We start from the raw sequence: 20,394 nt of genomic DNA on the forward strand, positions 1-20,394 counted from the left end.
GAGAGGGGGGACCAGGCAAGTTGCTGAGAATTTTAATTTACTGAGCCAACTATCTTTCGACTGCGTTTCCACAAAATTAATGCCATACTTCATAGATTTTTATCCACAAAGCACAAGAACACAGGCCAGCAGCATAAGGTGGCAATTAGAGTTAAAAACCCAATTGACCAACATAAAGAAGAAAGATAACAGTAACTACTGAAATTGATGTCACAATTTCTCTCATTTCCTCAGGAAATCAAGAAGTGCCAGCCCTTGAATAGGATATACGAGGAAAACCTTGTTAGTCATATCTTGTCATATCTCTTAAGCCCTAAGAACACTAAGAAAGATTTAACAAAGAAAAAGGAAGGAAAACACACTAGAACCAGTACTTTTCCAAATTCCAATCCCCCCAGAAGAGTGACATATACTTCCATTAACATCCACCCCTCAAAGCAAGGACAAGATGAAGGACAGATCCACCCTCAATGTTGTAATCCTTGGCAGTCTTGTCGTCTGCGAGTTGCTTACCGGCATAAATGAGTCTGTGCAAATATAAATTCAAACATATTAGCCTATGCGAGTCGAAACATGGCTCAGGGATGGATAACATAAAAGATTAACATATGAACATTTTAACAATATATGAACATATGTCAACATAATTGCTGCAACATACAATAACACAATTAGATAAATGAGATATGATAAAGATGCAGCAATAAGACCACTATTTACACGAATAACATTTTATCCTTGTAAAGTCTAAACAAACATCTGAATACCTGGCAGAGAATAGTAGACGTACGTAGATAAAAGAACGCAAGGAAACAAAAACTTAACAGAATTCTGAGCAAGAAGCTGAGCTCAGGGAGCTACAATACACACCTTTGCTGCACTGGTGGAATGCCTTCTTTCTCCTCAACGCGCTCCTTGACCCTCTCGATGGTATCAGTTTGTTCAATGTCAATTTCAATCTCTTTCCCTGTGAGTGTCTTCACCTTGATCATCATTCCACCCCTGAGCCTCAGAACCAAGTGAAGAGTTGACTCTTTTTGAATATTGTAGTCACCCAAGGTTCGGCCATCTTCCAACTGTTTCCCAGCAAATATTAGCCTCTGCTGATCTGGGGGTATTCCCTCCTTATCCTGCAGCATGCCATAGAAATTGTGATCACTACTTTAGATCCTAAACTAAAATCCAGTAGTATAGCCAATGGTCTAACAAATTCTCGAATAAAACATAATGATAAAGGAGAATTAAGACGTAGCTGAATATACGATTTTGCACACCAAGAAAACAACTCATTTTAGTTCCTAGGACTAATGATAAGTAGTATTTTTCTGCACCTCGACAACTTTTCCCCGAATCCCTTCATTCCAAAGGGTATCCCCTTACATAAATTAATCATAATTCTAATTCCGAAAGTTGATAGGATTTATCCAATAAGCTGTTTCTGAAGACAAGAAGCATAGAACATATGGATGGTTTAGGTTTTCCCAAGAATATTTATATCACTTCAAGGAGTTGATGCAAGCCAAACAGTAGAAATTATATAAAAGTAGCAGTATTAGATTTCTAGAGTATAAAACCGAACCAAAATTACTATAAACGCCTTGTTCTTTCCCAAGAAAAATTTTAGGCATATCCCAGCGATTCCGCCATCCCCGTACTAATGATAGCATGAAGCAAGCTTAAAACGATCATATCAAATTAGGTTTTCAAAGATTGCACGCGGTTCACAAACAACATCAAATAAAACCGAAGGAAAAAACAAAGAAAGCAAGAAATCCAACACAAGAAACAGGACTGCGAACAGAAGAAGCAATTGCAAGAAGAACAGAAGGAAAGAGGGAAAAAGAAGTGCAGGAATCGATCTAGACCTGGATCTTGGATTTAACATTATCGATCGTGTCGCTGCTCTCGACCTCGAGCGTGATCGTCTTCCCCGTCAAAGTCTTCACAAAGATCTGCATCTTTCTCTTTTTCTTCTTCTTTTTTCCTTCGCACAAGAAGATCGAGAAGTGTGTGCGTACGTGCTGGGGAATGTAAGAGCGGAAATAGAAGTGATCGTTCTGCTGCGGGCTGGCAACTTATTAGAAGAGAAGGAAACTTATTACTCGGGGCGACTTTATTCCTCTTATTAGAAGAGAATCAAACTTATTACTCGGCGCCGGATCCAAATACGAATAATGTACCAAAAGGATGGAAAAGGAATGAAAAATACTAAGAGGCAATTATACTCTTCTTAAGTTTGCCAATATTTAAATCATTTGGTTTTCATTAAGTCGGCAGAAACTAAATGAAGAATTTTCTTTTTCTTAGCCTAATTGGAATTTGATATCCCTAAAGCTGGCTGTGGGAGATGTACACGAAAAAGAAAAGGAACTGCAATGAATGGGACCAGCTAGTTCGCAATTGCCAGAACCTTTTAATATCCCAATCATAAGATAATACAGGCATACCATATAATGTTATGGGCACTGCAACTATATTGAACACATAAGTAACATCAGTAAGTAATCTCATGTGACATTAACAAAATTGTAGCAACTTTTTGTGAATCATTGCAACATTATTTAAGTGATTTCAACAAAATTTTGGCCCTCAAGAGAACTATTGGGCATCTTTATTTAGACATTCCATGGGAAGAGTGAAGACTAAAAAAAAAAAAGATTGAGGTCCCAGTATAAGTTGTTAAAATTCACTAATAAAGAAGAAACGAGCATCATTTTCAGGTGTCTGCAGGGCATCAAACTTTAAACCCTTCTGCTCGTAGGCATTGACGATGGGCTTCTATCCACTTGCTGCAAGCAGTCTCACCATGCTCCACAATGCACTCATCTCTTAGCTTCTTCGTTTCAGGACAGGCGCAGCAGATCTTCTTTCTTGGCTTTGCATCAGATCCTGGGGCCTCTTCAGCTGATCCTTTGGTAGTAACTGGAGGATCTGCCGTTTTCGAAGAAATGGCCATAGAAGCCTCTGCGTTACCCATGTTCTAGCAGAACAGGCAGTACCTACACAATTTGACAGGCAATTTGGTTATAGAATGCATGTAAGATATCAAATGCATTGTAAGCGGAGACATGTTTACATTTTACAAACTTACAACACAACACATACAGCAGTAATTTCAATTCAAGCACATGAATCAACATATACTTAAATTATGGAAAGATGGGAAGAACCACTTAGCAATATATTGCTATTGTTCTCAGTATAGCACTGTTGTCACAGGCATGATCTTTTCCTACATAAAGCAAAAATACACCATCCATCGCTATAGAATATCTAACAAAATGAGCTGTAAAGCACGGATATAGATACGGAATATGGACACGGAGATACAACAAATTCTTAAAAAATAGAATACGTATAAGGCTTAATAAAAATATATTTGCAGTCTATTGTCAATCAATATAATATATAGTAAAAATGCAAAGCCTATACTAACATCTAAAAAATGCAAACAACTCATAGGAGGAGAATGTGAGAGAGGAGCTCATCGAAATAGCCAAAGCGCTTGTTGAAGGACAATGGCGAGAACAGGTAGCGTCTTGGAAAAAAAAAATTCACCCTCAATTATCATGTGAGAGGAGCTAGGGCTTTTGTCCCTCAATTTTATATTTACATTTAACATTTAACGGGTAGTAAAATGAGTTAACATGGAGGTTTTGAACCTAACCTGCTAAACTTTAAATCAACTTAAAATTTAAAAATGCATCTCATCTTGTCCGGCTGTATACTCTTTCAGCCATATACTGTATTAGGACCATATCAAATATTCGATACATATTGGGTATGCGTACAACACCCCCAAATAAAGTATCCGTGTTCCGTTAAAATTAGGTAGGTCTCAGGGGCACAATGCAACATATTTCCTTGAATGTCTTAGTTTTTATTTTTATTTTTATTTATACAAAAAGTGAATCATTTTTCTAGAACTTACTAGAAGGGCATCCCTCCTAGGCATCCCATCAATGCAGTGTCGACAGAGAACAAATTATTCGATCTTAACTCCAATTTTGGAGTCTATTTTTGTGATTTGAAGCAATGCTATTAGGTCAAATAGTGCAAACCTTAACTGTTAAAATTAAAGCAGCAATTAATCTTCTTAGAATGGATTTGCATGAACTAGCAGCAATAAGATAACTAGAAGATAATATAAGATATTTCAAGCAATTAAAATCCTCAGTTTGACAAGAAAGATGCGATGAGTCATATAGTAAGGAGTCCCATTTACAAATAAGGGCAGGAGAATGCAACTAGAATCATGTTAATGTCAGTTGAAAGTGTCCCACCAAATCAGAATTTCAAAATCCCATCAATTAAATAGATCAGATTCTGACTTTCAATTAAATAGATCAGATTCTGACTTTCAATTAAATATGATAAATTCACAGGCACAAAACATTCTACCTAATGCAGAGAGGTACAGCTACTTTTACAACAGTTTCCTTTTGTCATGTGAACCATGTTCAAGAGAAAGCATGAAGAAAATCAGAAGTCATACAATCCAGCAGAGCTAGAGCTGCTGCTTAAAACTGTCATTTCTATCAACTTCTTCAATCTCTTCTTTAAATCTTCCTTCTACCATGACATTCAATATCAGCATCATTTAGCACCTAGGCAACTGAGAAATCTTATGATCTTGTCAATCAGAGGTGACTAAAAACTCCTGAAGTCATATTTGGTGATTAAGCAACAATGAACTAATCGGGTTGGTCAGAACTCTGTCACATTAACATACATGACAAAGCTAGAAGTATCTATTACGGTATTGATACTCTGTACTTTGCTACATAAATGATAACTTGCATAACAACCATCAATCTCTTTATAAAAGGGATCATCATCCCTCCAAAGTTTAACCTCTATCATCCAAGAGTACAATTTGAACCAAGATTCTAAATATCAGTTTTGGAATCGGTATTAGCCACTCAGGACAATTTCAGCTGTTGTATCAGCTATTTTGGTATCAAACTATATTTTCAATTACATAAATTCTAAAAATTATAATAAAATACAGGAGAAATCCTAAAAACATCAAAAAATATGATTGAAAAATAGGAGGAAAGAAAAAGTTTACTCTCCCTTTGTTCCTTTCCTTTTTTTTTTCTATGTTTAATTCTTTGCTGCTGCAGCAACTCTCCGTGTAAGGGTGAAAATGTATCGGATAATGTTCAACCTATATCAAAGGGTATCAAAATAAACGAGAGGCTCATGCTCGGCTCAGCTGAAGCTTGGGCTCGGCTCAATTCGGCTTGAGTTGAGACGAGCTTGAGCCTTGTTTTAAGGCTCAATTTAAATTTTGCTCAAGCTCAGGCTCAAATATAATTATTATTAATATTATATATATATATATATATTAATATATTTATAACCATTAGATCTTTAATCCAATGGCTCCTATCTCTATCTAACCCTAACCCTAAGTCAAATAAATTTTGTCCAACAAACCCAACATCCTCCTCCTCTTCCTCCTTTATCAGCCTCCTCCTATTCTTCCAGCCTTCTCCGACATCCTCCACATCCTCCTCCATTGGCAAGCTATTGCTGCTGACATCTCCTCCTCATTGACAAGTTGCCGCCTCCTCCTCCTCCTTCTTCAACAAGCTGCCACCGTTGCCTCCTCCTCCTCCAATTAGGCCCGGGTTTGGGCTTGGTTTGGCTCGGCTCAGCTGAACCTAAATATCAACCTAGGCTCAAAATTATCTTCGAGTCGAGCCTGAGCTAGAACCAGGTCGCTCAGGCTTGGCTCGTTTATACCCCCTTCCCATATCTGAATCCAAATTTTTGCTTCGGATATGAATTCGAATAGGTAGTGAAATTTAAAATCATATCTTAACTAACGAATACGAGTATAAATCAGATCTTAAGTGAATGCGATACAGATCAAATATAGATTGGATAGCAACCGGATACGAATATAGGTCGGATATAAATTGAGTCTTAATTGGATACAAATATGAATTGGATCTTTCAATTGTCTATAAAGAACTGAACGTATATGTTCCTCACTCTACTCATACAATCAATTACCACTTGACTTCTTACAAATTGAATAATCAACACAATATAAAATATTAGAATTAGGTTTAGTCAAACACTACTACCTCTCATCCATGCATCCACTAATAATAAACATTGAGGCCATCAAGATCAAAGGCATGATGATTTTCCTAACAACATTTGCTCCTCTCAACGCAAAAGTAACGACAGACTCAAACAATGCACAGAAACAAAGATACCAAAAGGAACTAAACATATGCATATTATGAGTTACTGAAATGCATAAGGATCTATGAAGCACGGATACAGATACGGGGATACAACAAATTCTCAAAAAATAGGGTACAATATGTTTGGGAAACGACAATAAATAAATTATATACAAAAATTATATTCTAATGACAACCTATACATGTATATGTGCAAAGAAATAAATTATATAAACCTACATATTCTAATCTAACTGTTAGTATTAAGATAAGAATTCTAATATTATAATTTAACATATAATTGGTTTTGCTTCTGTAGAATAAAAAAGAGAAGTTCTACAAACCATTCAAGAACAAATTAACATACGGGAGAAGAGAATCTGCGCAATCTCAGAGGAAAAAAGTTCAGAGAACAAGGGAGAAAAAACTGAGAAAAGAAAAGAAAAAAAAAACTGAGGAACATTCAGAGAAGAAACTGAGAAGAAATTGAGGAAAAAAAAGAGAGACAATTAGAGGGAGAATAAAATACCGGCGTGAGAGAGTGAGAGAGGAAGATCGGTGTTGTCCACGGCTCGTCGCTGTCGAGTGCCGAGAGAACGGTGTCGTCGTCGGATGGTTCGACGAGGTAGAGGGGGAGAACCGCGTCGTCGTCTACTCGTTCGTCGAGAGCGGGGAAGAACGGAGGGGCTAGGGCACGAAATGTTTGAGGGAGGGGTAGAACGAAAAGGGGTGGGAGAAAGTTAGTCGGGGTTAGCTTAACGGGTTTATAAAAATTAAACCCGCCTGATTAGCCAATAAATATAAAATACGTATACTTACATTAAATACGTATACTTCGCTATTCTATTTTGAGGTGCCTCTCACATAAAGATTAATCATAATGTAGAAAATATTAATACAATACTCAATTAAATAACAAAATCCATTTTAATTTTTCATTAGCTAGCAATTATATAGGGAGTCAAATGGCCGCAATGTATCATAAGATTCAAAACTAAAAAATAAATTGCATGATTGCATCATTAACTTTATGATGTTTATCTTTAAAAAGGGTTATTTTTACTGAACTAGTCATCTTTTATATTTTATTTATTTAAATAGATACATTTTATATTCTAACTTATAACTCACCAATGTCACACTAAAATCATGAGAAATGTCACTAATATTGCAAAATCTAAAGAAAGACAATTCAAACTAGAAAAAAAAAATGTCTCAAACACCACTCGAACATTAGGGTCGGAAACTACTCTATTCTCTTCTATGCAATAGACTAAGCGATTGGCTGAATGGCAACGATGGACCATGGGTGGCTGCAGAGCACGTGGATGGTGAGCCCCCGCCTCTCTACATCGGCAAAGAAGAGGACGATGGAATATAAAAAGAAGAAGACACAGAAGACGAGATTGGGGCCGGATTCAATTGGAGATGTGTCGAGTTGCATCAGTATGTAAGTAGATCAGCTTGTTGCTACAACAATATGACAGAGGGAGACTACAACAGAAAGGAAGAGAAGGGAGAAAGGCATCCCCTATTCGGAGGTTGTTATTGTTGGAGAACAAAATAAAAGGACGAACCAAAGCAAACAAATCACACACAAAACTATTCTTTACCTTGATTTAGCACAGAAATTAAAAATCCAACCAACAACATTGAAACCATAAAAGACCATCCTCACAAACACTAACAACAAATCGAACAATATGATCTACAGGAAATGGCAGAAGAAAGGAGACCACATACTCTGCTTGCGGCTTAAGAAATCTATTGTCGACGTTGTTGCCTTACATCTCGCATCGAGTTCTAGAGCCTTCTAAAGCCGCCATAATCTTGCTAACGGTTCGGATTCTTCGTACGTTCGGATCCGAACTAGATAGTGAGTTTTTGGCGCACATAAGTTAGACAACTTGATTCCTAGCCAACCACTTTGTATTTAGTTTGGGCTACAAGGCCATTTTGATCGAAAACTCATATAGATAGTAAACAATTTATGTGTTGAACTCGCAATGAAGTGATGTACTTCTTAAAATAACTAAGGAGAGACTTAAAGGACTACCTTCTACCAATGAATTGAAGGAAAAAAAAATAATTGATGGAAGAGACACGATGAACTCGAGGAAGCTTTTCTAGTGAATGCCTAATTTTTCTGCTGCCATTCACTTGTACATATAGATTATATGAGCATCGTCATCGAAGCTTCAAGCATGATAACTGTAAACTATTCTAGAACAAGAGATCTCACACAAAAACAATCCCAACCATCTAAATGAATAATGAACAATATAGGCAATAAAACAAATATATGTTTACATTATATATATATATATATATATATATATATATATATATATATATATATATATATATATATATATTTAATCTACTCATCCAAAGGTTAACTTAAAACAAATGGAGCCATTATTAAGTTATCCTGGCTTGCGGAAATGAAGAACACCTAGGCATGTCATGCTCTGTGTTCCTTCTAGTTTCAATCTACTTTATTAATATGGCAAGCTCCTTCATCACCATAGACGTTTCCGTCTTTAGAAATATGTTAATCCAGTTAATCAAGCTTCTACCACATCTAAAAGGAGTTCTTCAAAACCCATTCAACCCAGATTAGCACTCCAAATCTCGTTGCAGTGCGCTTCTTATCATTCCATACCGGTCTTGCTCTATCACTATGCAGCCATTGGACCTTCTCATCAACAAATTGCAAAAAAAGGAACCTATTTCAATTTAATAACATCATATTTTCAGCCTGGTCTATTACGTCCCTCTCGGTTAACAACTAATCTTCTAATGGACAAAATACAAAGATTAAAATGATGTGGTTCTAAACAAATGAAGCTGAACTTTTGCCATAATATATAAGTTTTGAGAGAATAAAATTAAGAGGAGTGTAGGTTGAAAACCCATTTCAAAAAAAGTGCAGCTATAATAGAACCACATTGACAACCTCCAATGTTCACCATATCAGCTACACCTGATTTCATAGAGTCCCAATGGCTTTCCTCCAGAACTTCTCCCCAGAGATCTCTAATGCTACTGTGATTTTCTTTGCTAGGCCATCAACGGGAGTGTAAAATCTTGTTGAATGAAATCGCCATCAGATCCCTCAAGAAAAATGACACCTTCGTTAAAAGAAAGGAATCATCCTAAAACAACTCCGCATGATCTAAAGAATCTAAACTAATAGGAAACAACTTAAATCAAAATCAATTAAAGATTCAACGTGGAGATAGTTTAACCCGTCAAATTTTTTTCTGTACTCTTTCTATACTACCAAAATGGTAGCCAAGACTTATTTCGAGGTTTCAATTATTTTATGTACTTGATAGTATAATTTAATAATATCAAGTTTATCTCTTATTTAGGGTGAGATCTATATCTCCTATATTTTATTTATTTATTTATTTATTTGTGTACCAAGTTATAACTTGTCAATAAATTTTCTTAAAAAACAAAAAAGAAACAGTCGATTATTGTGGCATCGTAGTCCATAGGTTAATATTTTCGTTGCTCACAGTCTCACTCCATACCCTCTTTACCATAGGATGCCAACTTATTACTTCTGGATTATGAGGTTAGGATCGTCCATGCATACAAGCAAAGCTACTATTGGTCTATTGCCCATCAAGATCTTGCCTCAAAGTACTTAATCGTCAAAAACTATTGCCAATATTTTCGAATCTATCTTTAGTTGAAAGTTTTTTAGTTCTTTTAAAAATATAGATCCGAATCCGAATCCGAATACGAATACGGATACGGAGACTCAGAGGATTAACCCTCTTAGCCTCTTAGGCTAAAGGAAGCAATCCGAGTCGCTTTTATACTGTCTCGAAGCCTCAAGTGTGCAGCAATAATGGTGGCGATGAATCTGAAGGTGGAGGCGATGACTCTGATGGATAAGAGGGCGGCCGTGGAGACCGAGATGAACTCCATCATCGAGTCCCTGTGCAGCCCCGGTGGTCCTGGGATCTCCGGCAACCTTGTAGACTCCGAGGCAAATCCAAAACCCTTAATTAGATGCGCTTCTCCTTCGCTACTTTCCGATCTGATCAAAATTTGTTCTTTTTTCTTTGACAGGGATTTCCGAGGGAAGGAATCGACATCCCGGCCGTTCGAGCCCAACGCCGCCGGCTCGCTGGTATGCTGAATTCTGTTTTTGGTTCTATTATGCGTTGAGGATGTCGAAAAACCTAATTCCATCTTTCAACTCATCTTTTCTTTTTTTTTCTTTTTTTTTAGATTCTTGTTTATCTAATTGTTTGGTAGCAAGTTCCGTCTTTTATAATTTAATTTGGAATCCGAAGCATTACTTGGTTTCTAATGTTGGTACTATTTAGTGTGCATATAACTAAGCACGATATATGTTGATGGGTAGCCATGATAATGCAGCTGGTAGTATAGCCAGATGATTTAACATCCATGTACTTCTCTTATTGTCGATGCTCCAATAGATGTTGATTGTTAGGAAGGATTAACGATCATACCTCTCCATCATCTTCTTTGTTGCAGAATTGCGCAATGATCACAAGGATATCACAGACAAAATAGATAAGAATCTGCAACTTTTACATAGATTATCTAAATATGCTTCAGGGCCCCCGACATGTTCAGGTACACTAATTAAGCACCAACAGGTTCTATATTTTTCATGTTGTATGTGTGCTTGATATAGCTGCTGTAATTAATTGCTGATGCTTATCTGTCTAAATATTGTTCTCGAACCTTGCATTTAATGTATTAGATTTCTGGCATGTAAACCTGATTTTATCATCATTCATCTTGTGGAATCTCTACATGTCTGTCTTTATCTTGGATCGGCCCCTGAAATTTTGTTATCATCTCATGATTATCCTCTGATATTAATGTGGACTGCATCTAAATGATTAATCCTGAGAAAGGAAACATTGCCCCTTATTGGGCTTCTAATGAAAAATGATGGGAAATCAATGGGCTATGCTATAGTTTTTTTGTAGATGATCCTGGGGAACAACTTTATGGTTTGTGTTTATAAGTAGTGCCTTAGTGGACTAGGCATAGATTTTCATATTGATCTCTTCCTTGTCTCCATGGCAATGCAGTAGGTCAGCACAATTTTTGTATTCCAAACCTGCTTCTTCTGAAATAATGGATCACAAGGAAAGAAAAAGGAAAGAGGAAATAGTAGGCTTACTAAACTAACTATTGTTGCATGGCTGCAGGCACATCAACTTCTATTAATGATAGTTCCACTCAGTATTCTCCTATGGAAGAGGACCCAATTGTAGGGCTTCCTTTTGCTATGATTGATGAAATAGCTGAGGATTCACCTGCAGCAGAAGATGGTCTACAGCTTGGGGATGAGATCATAAAGTTTGGAAATGTGGAAACTGGTGATGGATTACAAGCAAGGCTAGTTAATGAAGCACAGTCCAACCAGGGTCGTCCTGTATCATTAGTCATTATGAGGCAGGGTTGTTCAATAATCCTGACTGTGACGCCTAGACAGTGGCGTGGCAGGGGGCTGCTGGGGTATGCTCTCTTTCTTCTTTTCCCCAATTCATATTCTTTTTAGCTCTTGAGCTCCCAATGGAAATCGTGTCAGAGTTTAGACTATTTCCACCCATTAGAGAGATCATCTGATACTTGTTTGCTCCTGCAGTATTTTCAATGGAACTGTGGAGAATGTTTTAGTTGAAATATAATTAACATATCATGACTTCTTTGTTAGGTATCTTTGTTCCACCTATCAACTTACCTTGTCTTTTGGTCCTCTGCTGTTTTATCATATTGATCATATCTGATGAAGTCTTCATGCAGTCGTGCCTTGAGTTGATGGATAAGGTGTATTTACTTTAAGAAACTGACCAAATGTTAATGCTTTGGGTTTTGTTGCACCCATTGTTTCTGTATGTTTTTCCCTCCAGAAATATTAGTCATTGGCTCCAGCTAGCTGGTTGATTTTTCTATCAGCACACCTTGTTTGCAAAGTTCGACCTATAGATTCTGAAGAATCTGCTGATTTCATATGTTTATTATGTTTATACTTTTGTTACTATCTCATTTTCTTCTTACTTCATGATATCATCATGTGCATTAGGGTAATCTGAAATCTATATATATATTCTTTCATTGGATAAATCTGATGTTTGTAATTGTCGCAGCTGCCATTTCCGGATGCTATGACAGGTGTTTAAGTGTTAAGAATGAGAAGGTGCTGAAGTTTTGCTGCTCCAACTTACGGATATGCTGTCTATCCTATGGAATCTTGCCCATCTCTTTCATCTTTTCATTTATTACTCATCAAGTTTGTAAACATTTATCAGCGAAACCATTGTTACAGCATTATATATATATATAATTTTAACTTAGCATTAAATATACTCTCTGCTTTGAGAATCTTTCAGCCCTGTCAAAGTTTGATGGTCAGTGATTCTGATTCAGTATGGTGTATTATATACACATTTTCTTGATGCGTTCTTTCTTTTTCTTAAATTGCTTCGGTTAGGTGATAACTTCACATCATATCATTTTCTTTGTCCTTCAGAGAGGTGGTGGGCTTCATCTAACATTATATATTATACAGTCCTGGAAATTTTGGGTACATCGGTTTCATAAAAAGCCCTTGCTTTACTACAATCAATTTAAAAGCTAGTGGGTTTTTTAAGAGATGGCAAGTATTACCATAAAATTAGAGGAAATAAAACTAATTTGGACGCCAAAAGGGACCCTGGTCAACATAGAAGAAAGGGATAACTAGATAAGGTGCAGCTCCTTCTCAAAAAGAATAAAATTCTAAAATTTGTTCAAGTTAGATAAGTGATTTGCCACCTAATTAGTTTGAAAATATATATATATATATATTCAAACAAGTTCGTATGGTTCTGCTGTATATGTGATTATTGTAACAATTATCCAAATGAGTTGGAATTGGATTCATTATTAAGTTGATGATATATCTACAGGTCCTACTACGCATATATATTCCTTACGTACGTATCCTTGTAGAGCACTAACAGATATAACAACCCGATAATATATTCCCATAAATATAATAGTAACAATTATGAGGATTAATTTTTTTTTTGGTGGAACGAGAAATTAAACAAGATCTAGTACGTTCCTATAATAATAGTAATAATAATTAATCTTTGCTAAGTTGACTAATCTTTGTTAATTAAATATTTCATTTGCTACTTAACCCGAGGGCAACGTATGACCTAAACACGTAAACTATTCATATTATGGCGCCGAATAGGCTGTCTAAGAAGGCGCCGTATAACTATTCATATTAAAACAACTTGAGATTATTCTTTTATTTTTCATATATCCTCATAACTATCAAGAAAGTTCTTTTCCGGGGAACAATATTCTTAATGGTTTTGCTAATAGAATGCAACTCAGGTCATTAGGATAAGTCCAAATATATTTTGAGAGAATCCCATAAAAGATAGTTTTTATCTGCCGAACCACATATTTAATTTGTAGAGAACCACAAAACCATAGTTAATATACTAATCAGTTAAACTAATTATGCTTACTTAATATATTAGCCTTCTCTAATTATTGTTGAGACTGATGCTATACCTATATTGTACTTGTTTTTTAACTTAAAACTCATCATTTGATGCCTAATCTTCCTATTTTAATCTACAATCTTGAATAATCTTATTGTTTATTTTGCACCTAACCTTGCAATTAATGGAGACTTAGAGAATGATTAACTCCTAATGACAACCCTTTTCACTATTTTTAATTTAGTTTTATTTTCCTGTTCTTTCAAAAAAAAAAAAAAGATCATGAGCTCGTCAGTTAATTATATACCAGACACAGGGATAGTTCTTCTCTAATATAAAAGTTAGACATTTAAGCTAATTCGTCTGAAAAACAATTCAAATCTTGTATGCTTTACCCTAAGACAGATATGACTCAACTACTATGTTATATATCATGGTTAATTTTTATAAATTTAAAGAAAATATCAATCAAGCTTGCCATTTGAATTTCTGCATGACTATAAATCTAAAAGCTATAGCAATGCCATTAAAATTCAAGCTAAAAATTATTATCGTATAATGTAACTATAAAATGTCATAATCTTAGCGAGGTAATTACCTAGTGTTCCTAATAATGTTTCCATGACATGGGGCATATATTCCACGCACTAACATATTAAAATTGTCACACTCATAGAATAGAAAGATTGGGTGAGACATCATCTTCTTGACTAGGCAAGCACAACGATATCCTTTGTGTCATTAGTGAAATTTTTTGATTCCAAGCTATGGAAATTTTCAAGTTTAGTTCTACTTTGGAGAACAAAGTAATTTTGATGATATCCAACGAATAGTATATTGGAGGCACGTACATCTATTTGATGATGTACCCATCTGATGATAAATGTACTTGAAGGTCCTAATAATTTGACGAGCTCATTAAATCAAGCATGGATTAATAGCTCGTTGGAACATTAGCAGTAATCTTAACAGCAATAATTACACACAATAGATAAATGTAGCTCAATAATGACTTTTGCTAATTAAATATTTGTGATTGGCTGAAATATATACGGAATTTGAGTAGGTTGATAGTGTTGATCATTTCATAAGATCCATGGTTAGGAACTATATAACTAGCATAATTTATCATCCCCCCCCCCCCCTCTTTTAGAGCTATAGTTTTGGATAAGAAAAAGAAAAAGAAAAGGATTGGGACAAAATGAGAGCTTTTATCCCGATTTAATTTTAGGATTTTGGTTAAATTTTTTTGAACAAGCTTTGGATAAAAATATGGGATAAAATGATGTTTAATTGCAATAGTTATGATAAAGATAAAAATGATCATGTTAACCTTATTGCCATTTTCATAGTTTAATATAAATAGATATTTATTATTTTGTTATAGAAAGATAATAAATAGGTTAAAAATTAAATAAAAATTATGATTTTATTTTATAATAATTAAATTATCACATCATGATTTTTTTTTATAATTTCTAGTAAAAGATAAGTAAACTTAATTCAACATAATTTACATATTATGAACACAGTCATAAATTGATATTCCATATCAAAACATGTTCACTACATATATATATATATATATATATATTCTAATATATTACATTATAGTTACTATAAATATATCTGACTAGATTTTGTGAGATAAAAAGAGGTTTATCCAAATAATCATCCTTATCCCACCTCTCCAGAATCCAGATGGAGCTGATGGACTGTACTATTTGAGCCTTAAAAAGTAGTCTTCTACTCAATTAATATTAATTGCAATCATGGTTGTAGTTATGTACTCTGGATTCCTTTGTCTCTATCGTTGGTATTGTGGATTATGAAATAACATGCAGATATCTAACTAAACATCTCATCATGCAATGATAAAGGTTGCTAACACATACAGAGATACATAGCAAATGATACATTTTTCAGCATCCTTAAAACAATAGTTCACCTTTGGCAATGCTAATACTAATATTTGTTTGCCACTCCTTGTTCCAACCATATCATATAGTTTGACTTAATATTTTGCCAGAGATATTCATTATCAGATTAACAAAGTTTGCTCTTTTGAGAGTTTTGAGCGCTAACTAATCAACTATTCTAAAAGCATGCTAAAAGAAAAATTACTCTAAAAATTTGAATCGTTAAAATTTAAAAATAAAACTTAATATGTTAACTTAATAACTATACTAATTTTTTTAGAATTGTTTGAGAAAATATTTGTCGTATTTTATATTCCAATATTAATCTGATGAATTTAGTGTAAACATATTAATCAACAATGAAAAATGACCTTCTCTAAGCATTCCAAACTACAAAGTTTGGTAAACAACTCATTGAATATACCATAATGAGATTAAAATTTGGGCATACATATGCATTCGTACCTGCTCTAACAACCCTTTTCCCACTAAAAAGAGATAATTAAACCTAGTATTTTTATGTGGCCCCAAGTCTAATCTATTAGGTCTAGTTTTTAGCCTCTTGGTGTGAAGCCATTTTCAGAGAAATCCATAAAAGAAACTTGGCGGAGCCCACTGTGTGATCTGTAGAAAAGAGGGGTTTATTCTAATGGTCCCAATATTTAGTCCCCGTAAATATGTAATAGTATAAATAATAAGGATAAATTCCAACTAAATCCATAATTATTATATATATATATAAATAATTTTAGTACATATATATACTCTCTAAATTATTAAAAATATCTTATGACGGGCCACGCTGTTTACGAAAATATAAAAATATTAAAATACTTCACTACTTATTAACAATATATAGAAGATTGAGATTTTGAGAGGCTTTCTTTGATGTGTAATAATACTATGGAAACGAGCGATAGTAAAAAAAAACAGGAAAGAGACTGTAGCGAACCTTCTGTGTATTGGCAGTGGACGTAAATAACAGCACAAGATGAGGTATTCTCGAACCAGTGAGAATAGAAAAATCCAAACTATAGATTCCGGACGTGACCCTGCTCTCCCGACAGTGCCACCGTCTATAGCCGGTCGATCCTATTAAATCCTACCGAGATTTCCCAGTCACGCCGGTTGGAGACCCCACTCACTCTCTCTCTCTCTCTTCACAAGTTCACAGCCTTTTCCTCCTCTTCTCCAAAGCTTGCTTCTTGGGCGCGTTTCCCGTTTCCGCCTGCTACTTGTTCTCGATTCCGTGGCTCGGTCGGAGGGATTCGCCTTCTTCCCTAGGGCTTCGAGCAATCGTGCTTGGGCTTGCGGATTCTAGGGTACCGCAGAGGTTTTGATGCGATGGAGAGGGTTTGTGTGGAAAATTTGGAAATTTAGCGAGGAATTGTGGGCCAATTGGCGAAATGGCGGTGGAATTCTCTACTCTTTCTAGTATCCTCTTCAAACGTTGCGAGCTTTCGAGTGCAGGGCTGCTCTAGGGTTTTCCCCCTTTCGATTCGCCGTGGATTCTGGAGATTAGGAGCTCAGATTCTCGTTCTATGAGCTCCCAAAGCTGAGATCTTTGGGTGAAACCCGGTTCTCGGCTTGATGTCTGGAGCTCCGAAGGTACGGTCCATGAATGTCGCAGATTCCGAGGCGCGGCCGGTGCTCGGACCGGCGGGGAACAAGGCGAGGTCGCCTTCTACAGCTCGGAAGCTCTCTCCGAAGCCGAGCAAGGTGGGGAGAGCAGCAGCGGAGGAGAAGAAGTCTCCGTCTCCTTCGGCGCTAAGGAGGCAGGAGCTGCTGCTCCGCTCCAACCTCTCGCTTAATGCGTCTTGCTCGTCGGATGCTTCGACGGATTCGTTCTGTAGCCGGGCGTCGACGGGGAGGATAGGGAGGCCGGGCTTCCCCAGCCGTCGGAGGCAGAGCGCTCCGAAGTCAGATAAGGTCGCCTCGAAACTTGACAAAATTTTACCTGATGGCTTCACTATGCCGCCGTCCGATTTCTTGTCTGGAAAGAGAAGGTGTTCTTGGGTGACTGCGAATACTGGTGCGTCTTGGTTAATTAGTTTATCTGCTTTCTTTTGGGTTTAAGTTTTTTTTGCTCGACCTAATAATTCACTGCCGATGCACTAATTAATTGAGTTAAGAACGAGGAACTAGTAGCTTTACTCTACTTTGTGACTATGCAAATAGCTATCTAAATTTTGGCAATAGTGAAGCAGAAAGATGGTAGTTTTACTACACTAATTTCAGCTTGTCATATCGATTTTTTGTGTGTGTGTGTGTGTGTGTCGGGACATTTGACTTGATTAAAATTAGATTAAGCTATTTGAATAATATGTTGCAATGTATATTTGTTATCATTCTTTTGTAAAGACCAATTATTAGTTTATAGTTAACAAAATTTGTTATCATTCTTTTGTAAAATATCAATATTTCTATGGTGAATTTGTCTTGTATTTGTTTCTTTGGGTAATTAATGCCTTAGAGTTAAAGACAACTCCTCAATCAAAAATTGTCATCTTTCTTCTTCCTCTAGACTCTTTCCAGGCCTAGCGAAACTCTGTTTTGTATCTCAATGGCTGCATGAGTATAAATTGCGACCATTTGGATAGACAACTACTAATCAAATGGTTCTTTCAGGTAATGTGATATTCTTTTGCCTCATTTTTTCTTTGGTCAGAATTTGGTTACAATTCCTTGAGTGTCAATGCTGGAGTCTAACGGGTCCTGATATTGATTCCTTTCTGGAATTTTGTCAAAATGAGTTGATAAAGTCTCACTGATTCTCCTTCTTTTCTTCATGTTTCTCATAATATCTGTGACTGTTAGATCTATGGGAAAATCTAACATCATAAAATGGCTTGGTGTATGGGAATGGTAACTCTAGGATGAAAAATGAAAACACAGAAATCTTTAATATGGCAACTTTTAAGGTAAAAGAAATTGAATAATGGATAAATGAGGATCTTGTGTGTTACTGTGAATGTTTTGGTGTGTGTGTGTGTGTGTTTCTGTGTAGGTGTTTGTGTGCATTTGGTGAGTATGTGTAATGTGTTTGTGTGCTAGTGTTTAGTACGGTTAGTATGCTTGTGCACCATACTTGGACATTTGTTTTCTATATTTACACTTGCTACGCAAATCATTTGTAGATTGATGTCTTTGGTTTGTAGTACTTATCCTTGAAGTTCTCCTTCCAATGAAATTGGTATTGTAAAACCATATTTTACCTATGCTCATTTGTATTTTTTCCTTTCAGCTAATGTTCTTAATATAAAATCCTGGTTTAACTTTGCAACAGATTCTTGTTATGTTACTTTTCATGATGAGGAGTGGGGAGTCCCAGTGCATGATGATAAGTATGTGATGTCAACCCTCATCTCAATCTTTTTTAATTCATAACTTCTTGTACAAATTTGACCTTCCGTTTTCTGCATGACCTTACAGGAAGTTGTTTGAGTTGCTGGTTCTATCAGGCGCATTGGCTGAACTGACATGGCCAGCAATTCTCAAAAAGAGGCATATCTTTAGGTAAATTTTAGTGCTATAAACACTTGAGAACTGTATAACCTTGACATCCTCTCAAACATGCATCACAGGGAAGTTTTCATGGATTTTGATCCAGTGTTGGTCTCTAAATTAAATGAAAAGAAGATTATAGGGCCAGGAAGCCCTGCCAGTTCCCTGTTGTCTGAGCCAAAGCTGCGTGCCATTATTGAGAACGCACGTGAGATACTCAAGGTTGATTCATTAAAGTCTCTTTTCTCTTCTTTTTGGAAACTTCTGTTGTGCTCTGTTTCTGTTTATTGGCTTCTTAATTGCACCTGCTTTGATTTGCTCGTTGCTTTCAAAATCTTTTGTTCCTACAACTAGGACAAGCTTATTTGTGCACATTGATTAGAATCATTGAAATGGTTCCTCAAATATATATATAGGTTATGTTTATTTCTTACTGCATTACATCCTCATAAGAATTTGGATACAAGAGTTGGACCATTGCCTTTTTTACTTTTCATTATTACAAACCATTAATGTTCAGTCTCTTCTGCTTGTATAGATCATAGAAGAGTTTGGATCGTTTGATAGATATTGCTGGAGCTTTGTGAACTACAAGCCTATCTTAAGCAGATTCCGCTATACACGTCAGGTCCCAGTGAAGAACCCCAAAGCAGATGTGATAAGTAAAGACCTGATGAGAAGGGGTTTACGAAGTGTCGGACCAACAGTTGTTTATTCCTTCATGCAAACTTCAGGCATAACAAATGACCACCTCATCACTTGTTACCGATTTGGCGAATGTGCTGCTGCTTCCAGTGGAGGAGTAGATGGGACTGAACAAAATATGATCAGTACTAATACTAAGGTGGAAGAGAAGATGAATGGAAGCACAGGGGTGGCAGCTATTGAATTTAAACTGGCAAGAGGTTTAGATGGTCTGAGCATGTCATAGTACTCTGAGAATTTCTGGGTTTGCGTTGGTGTGTGTTTTGTATCATTAGAGCTGTTGTGGTGGACTTACTCTTCTTGGAGGAAGGATGCTGGTCCTTTGTGTATAAATTTGTTAAAGTTCTGCAATCTTCTTTTGTACATTCTATTGGAGTTATTCAGCATCCTCAGTATACCAAATGTGGTCTTATTCTAAACGTTGATGTATCAGTTTACCTAACCCATTCTAGAGGCCGTTGCCATGTCGCATTCTGTTCAGCACAAAGTTCTTTGAGGAGGTGGACATTTGGTGAGAAAGATATGTGCAGGGATTGTTTGGGTGGAGGATGGATGATA

At 36.1% G+C, this 20,394-nt stretch overlaps 4 protein-coding genes across 4 annotated transcripts; 2 read left to right on the top strand and 2 right to left on the bottom strand.

Moving 5' to 3' along the window:
• Window positions 1-191: 191 nt before the first annotated feature.
• Window positions 192-2,102, bottom strand: LOC140780677 (ubiquitin-NEDD8-like protein RUB2). The gene is made up of 3 exons (XM_073126376.1): window positions 1,866-2,102; window positions 871-1,130; window positions 192-527 (listed from the first exon to the last, which is right to left on the bottom strand). Exons 1-3 carry the CDS (start codon window positions 1,956-1,958, stop codon window positions 419-421), a joined length of 462 nt encoding a protein of 153 aa, XP_072982477.1. The 5' UTR covers window positions 1,959-2,102; the 3' UTR covers window positions 192-418.
• Window positions 2,103-2,526: 424 nt separating this feature from the next.
• LOC140788620 (cytochrome c oxidase copper chaperone 1-like) lies at window positions 2,527-6,872 on the bottom strand. Its single transcript, XM_073137997.1, has 2 exons — window positions 6,733-6,872; window positions 2,527-2,999 (listed from the first exon to the last, which is right to left on the bottom strand). The coding sequence occupies exon 2, from the start codon at window positions 2,975-2,977 to the stop codon at window positions 2,735-2,737; it is 243 nt and encodes an 80-aa protein (XP_072994098.1). The 5' UTR covers window positions 2,978-2,999; window positions 6,733-6,872; the 3' UTR covers window positions 2,527-2,734.
• Window positions 6,873-9,736: 2,864 nt separating this feature from the next.
• On the top strand, window positions 9,737-12,570 carry LOC140780500 (uncharacterized). Its single transcript, XM_073126102.1, has 5 exons — window positions 9,737-10,209; window positions 10,293-10,353; window positions 10,725-10,826; window positions 11,414-11,723; window positions 12,356-12,570. Exons 1-5 carry the CDS (start codon window positions 10,069-10,071, stop codon window positions 12,375-12,377), a joined length of 636 nt encoding a protein of 211 aa, XP_072982203.1. The 5' UTR covers window positions 9,737-10,068; the 3' UTR covers window positions 12,378-12,570.
• Window positions 12,571-16,753: 4,183 nt separating this feature from the next.
• LOC140801990 (uncharacterized) lies at window positions 16,754-20,255 on the top strand. The gene is made up of 5 exons (XM_073157397.1): window positions 16,754-17,659; window positions 18,914-18,971; window positions 19,060-19,143; window positions 19,212-19,353; window positions 19,670-20,255. Exons 1-5 carry the CDS (start codon window positions 17,218-17,220, stop codon window positions 20,060-20,062), a joined length of 1,119 nt encoding a protein of 372 aa, XP_073013498.1. The 5' UTR covers window positions 16,754-17,217; the 3' UTR covers window positions 20,063-20,255.
• The last annotated feature ends 139 nt before the right edge of the window (window positions 20,256-20,394 follow it).

This window comes from Typha latifolia, chromosome 1 (assembly GCF_019914945.1).
Source record: "Typha latifolia isolate L0001 chromosome 1, TyphaL0001v2, whole genome shotgun sequence".
Taxonomy (NCBI): domain Eukaryota; kingdom Viridiplantae; phylum Streptophyta; class Magnoliopsida; order Poales; family Typhaceae; genus Typha; species Typha latifolia.

Bases quoted from the DNA above. Each gene is read 5' to 3' on its own strand.
- LOC140788620 (XM_073137997.1), bottom strand. From the start codon at position 2,977: ATGGGTAACGCAGAGGCTTCTATGGCCATTTCTTCGAAAACGGCAGAT.
- LOC140780500 (XM_073126102.1), top strand. From the start codon at position 10,069: ATGGTGGCGATGAATCTGAAGGTGGAGGCGATGACTCTGATGGATAAG. The intron at 10,210-10,292 runs GCAAATCCAAAA...TTTCTTTGACAG, and splicing joins GCAACCTTGTAGACTCCGAG to GGATTTCCGAGGGAAGGAAT. The intron at 10,827-11,413 runs GTACACTAATTA...GCATGGCTGCAG, and splicing joins AGGGCCCCCGACATGTTCAG to GCACATCAACTTCTATTAAT.
- LOC140801990 (XM_073157397.1), top strand. From the start codon at position 17,218: ATGTCTGGAGCTCCGAAGGTACGGTCCATGAATGTCGCAGATTCCGAG. The intron at 18,972-19,059 runs GTATGTGATGTC...ATGACCTTACAG, and splicing joins GTCCCAGTGCATGATGATAA to GAAGTTGTTTGAGTTGCTGG. The intron at 19,354-19,669 runs GTTGATTCATTA...CTGCTTGTATAG, and splicing joins ACGCACGTGAGATACTCAAG to ATCATAGAAGAGTTTGGATC.
- LOC140780677 (XM_073126376.1), bottom strand. From the start codon at position 1,958: ATGCAGATCTTTGTGAAGACTTTGACGGGGAAGACGATCACGCTCGAG. The intron at 1,131-1,865 runs GTCTAGATCGAT...GGCATGCTGCAG, and splicing joins ATGTTAAATCCAAGATCCAG to GATAAGGAGGGAATACCCCC. The intron at 528-870 runs GTGTGTATTGTA...ATATTTGCACAG, and splicing joins ATTCCACCAGTGCAGCAAAG to ACTCATTTATGCCGGTAAGC.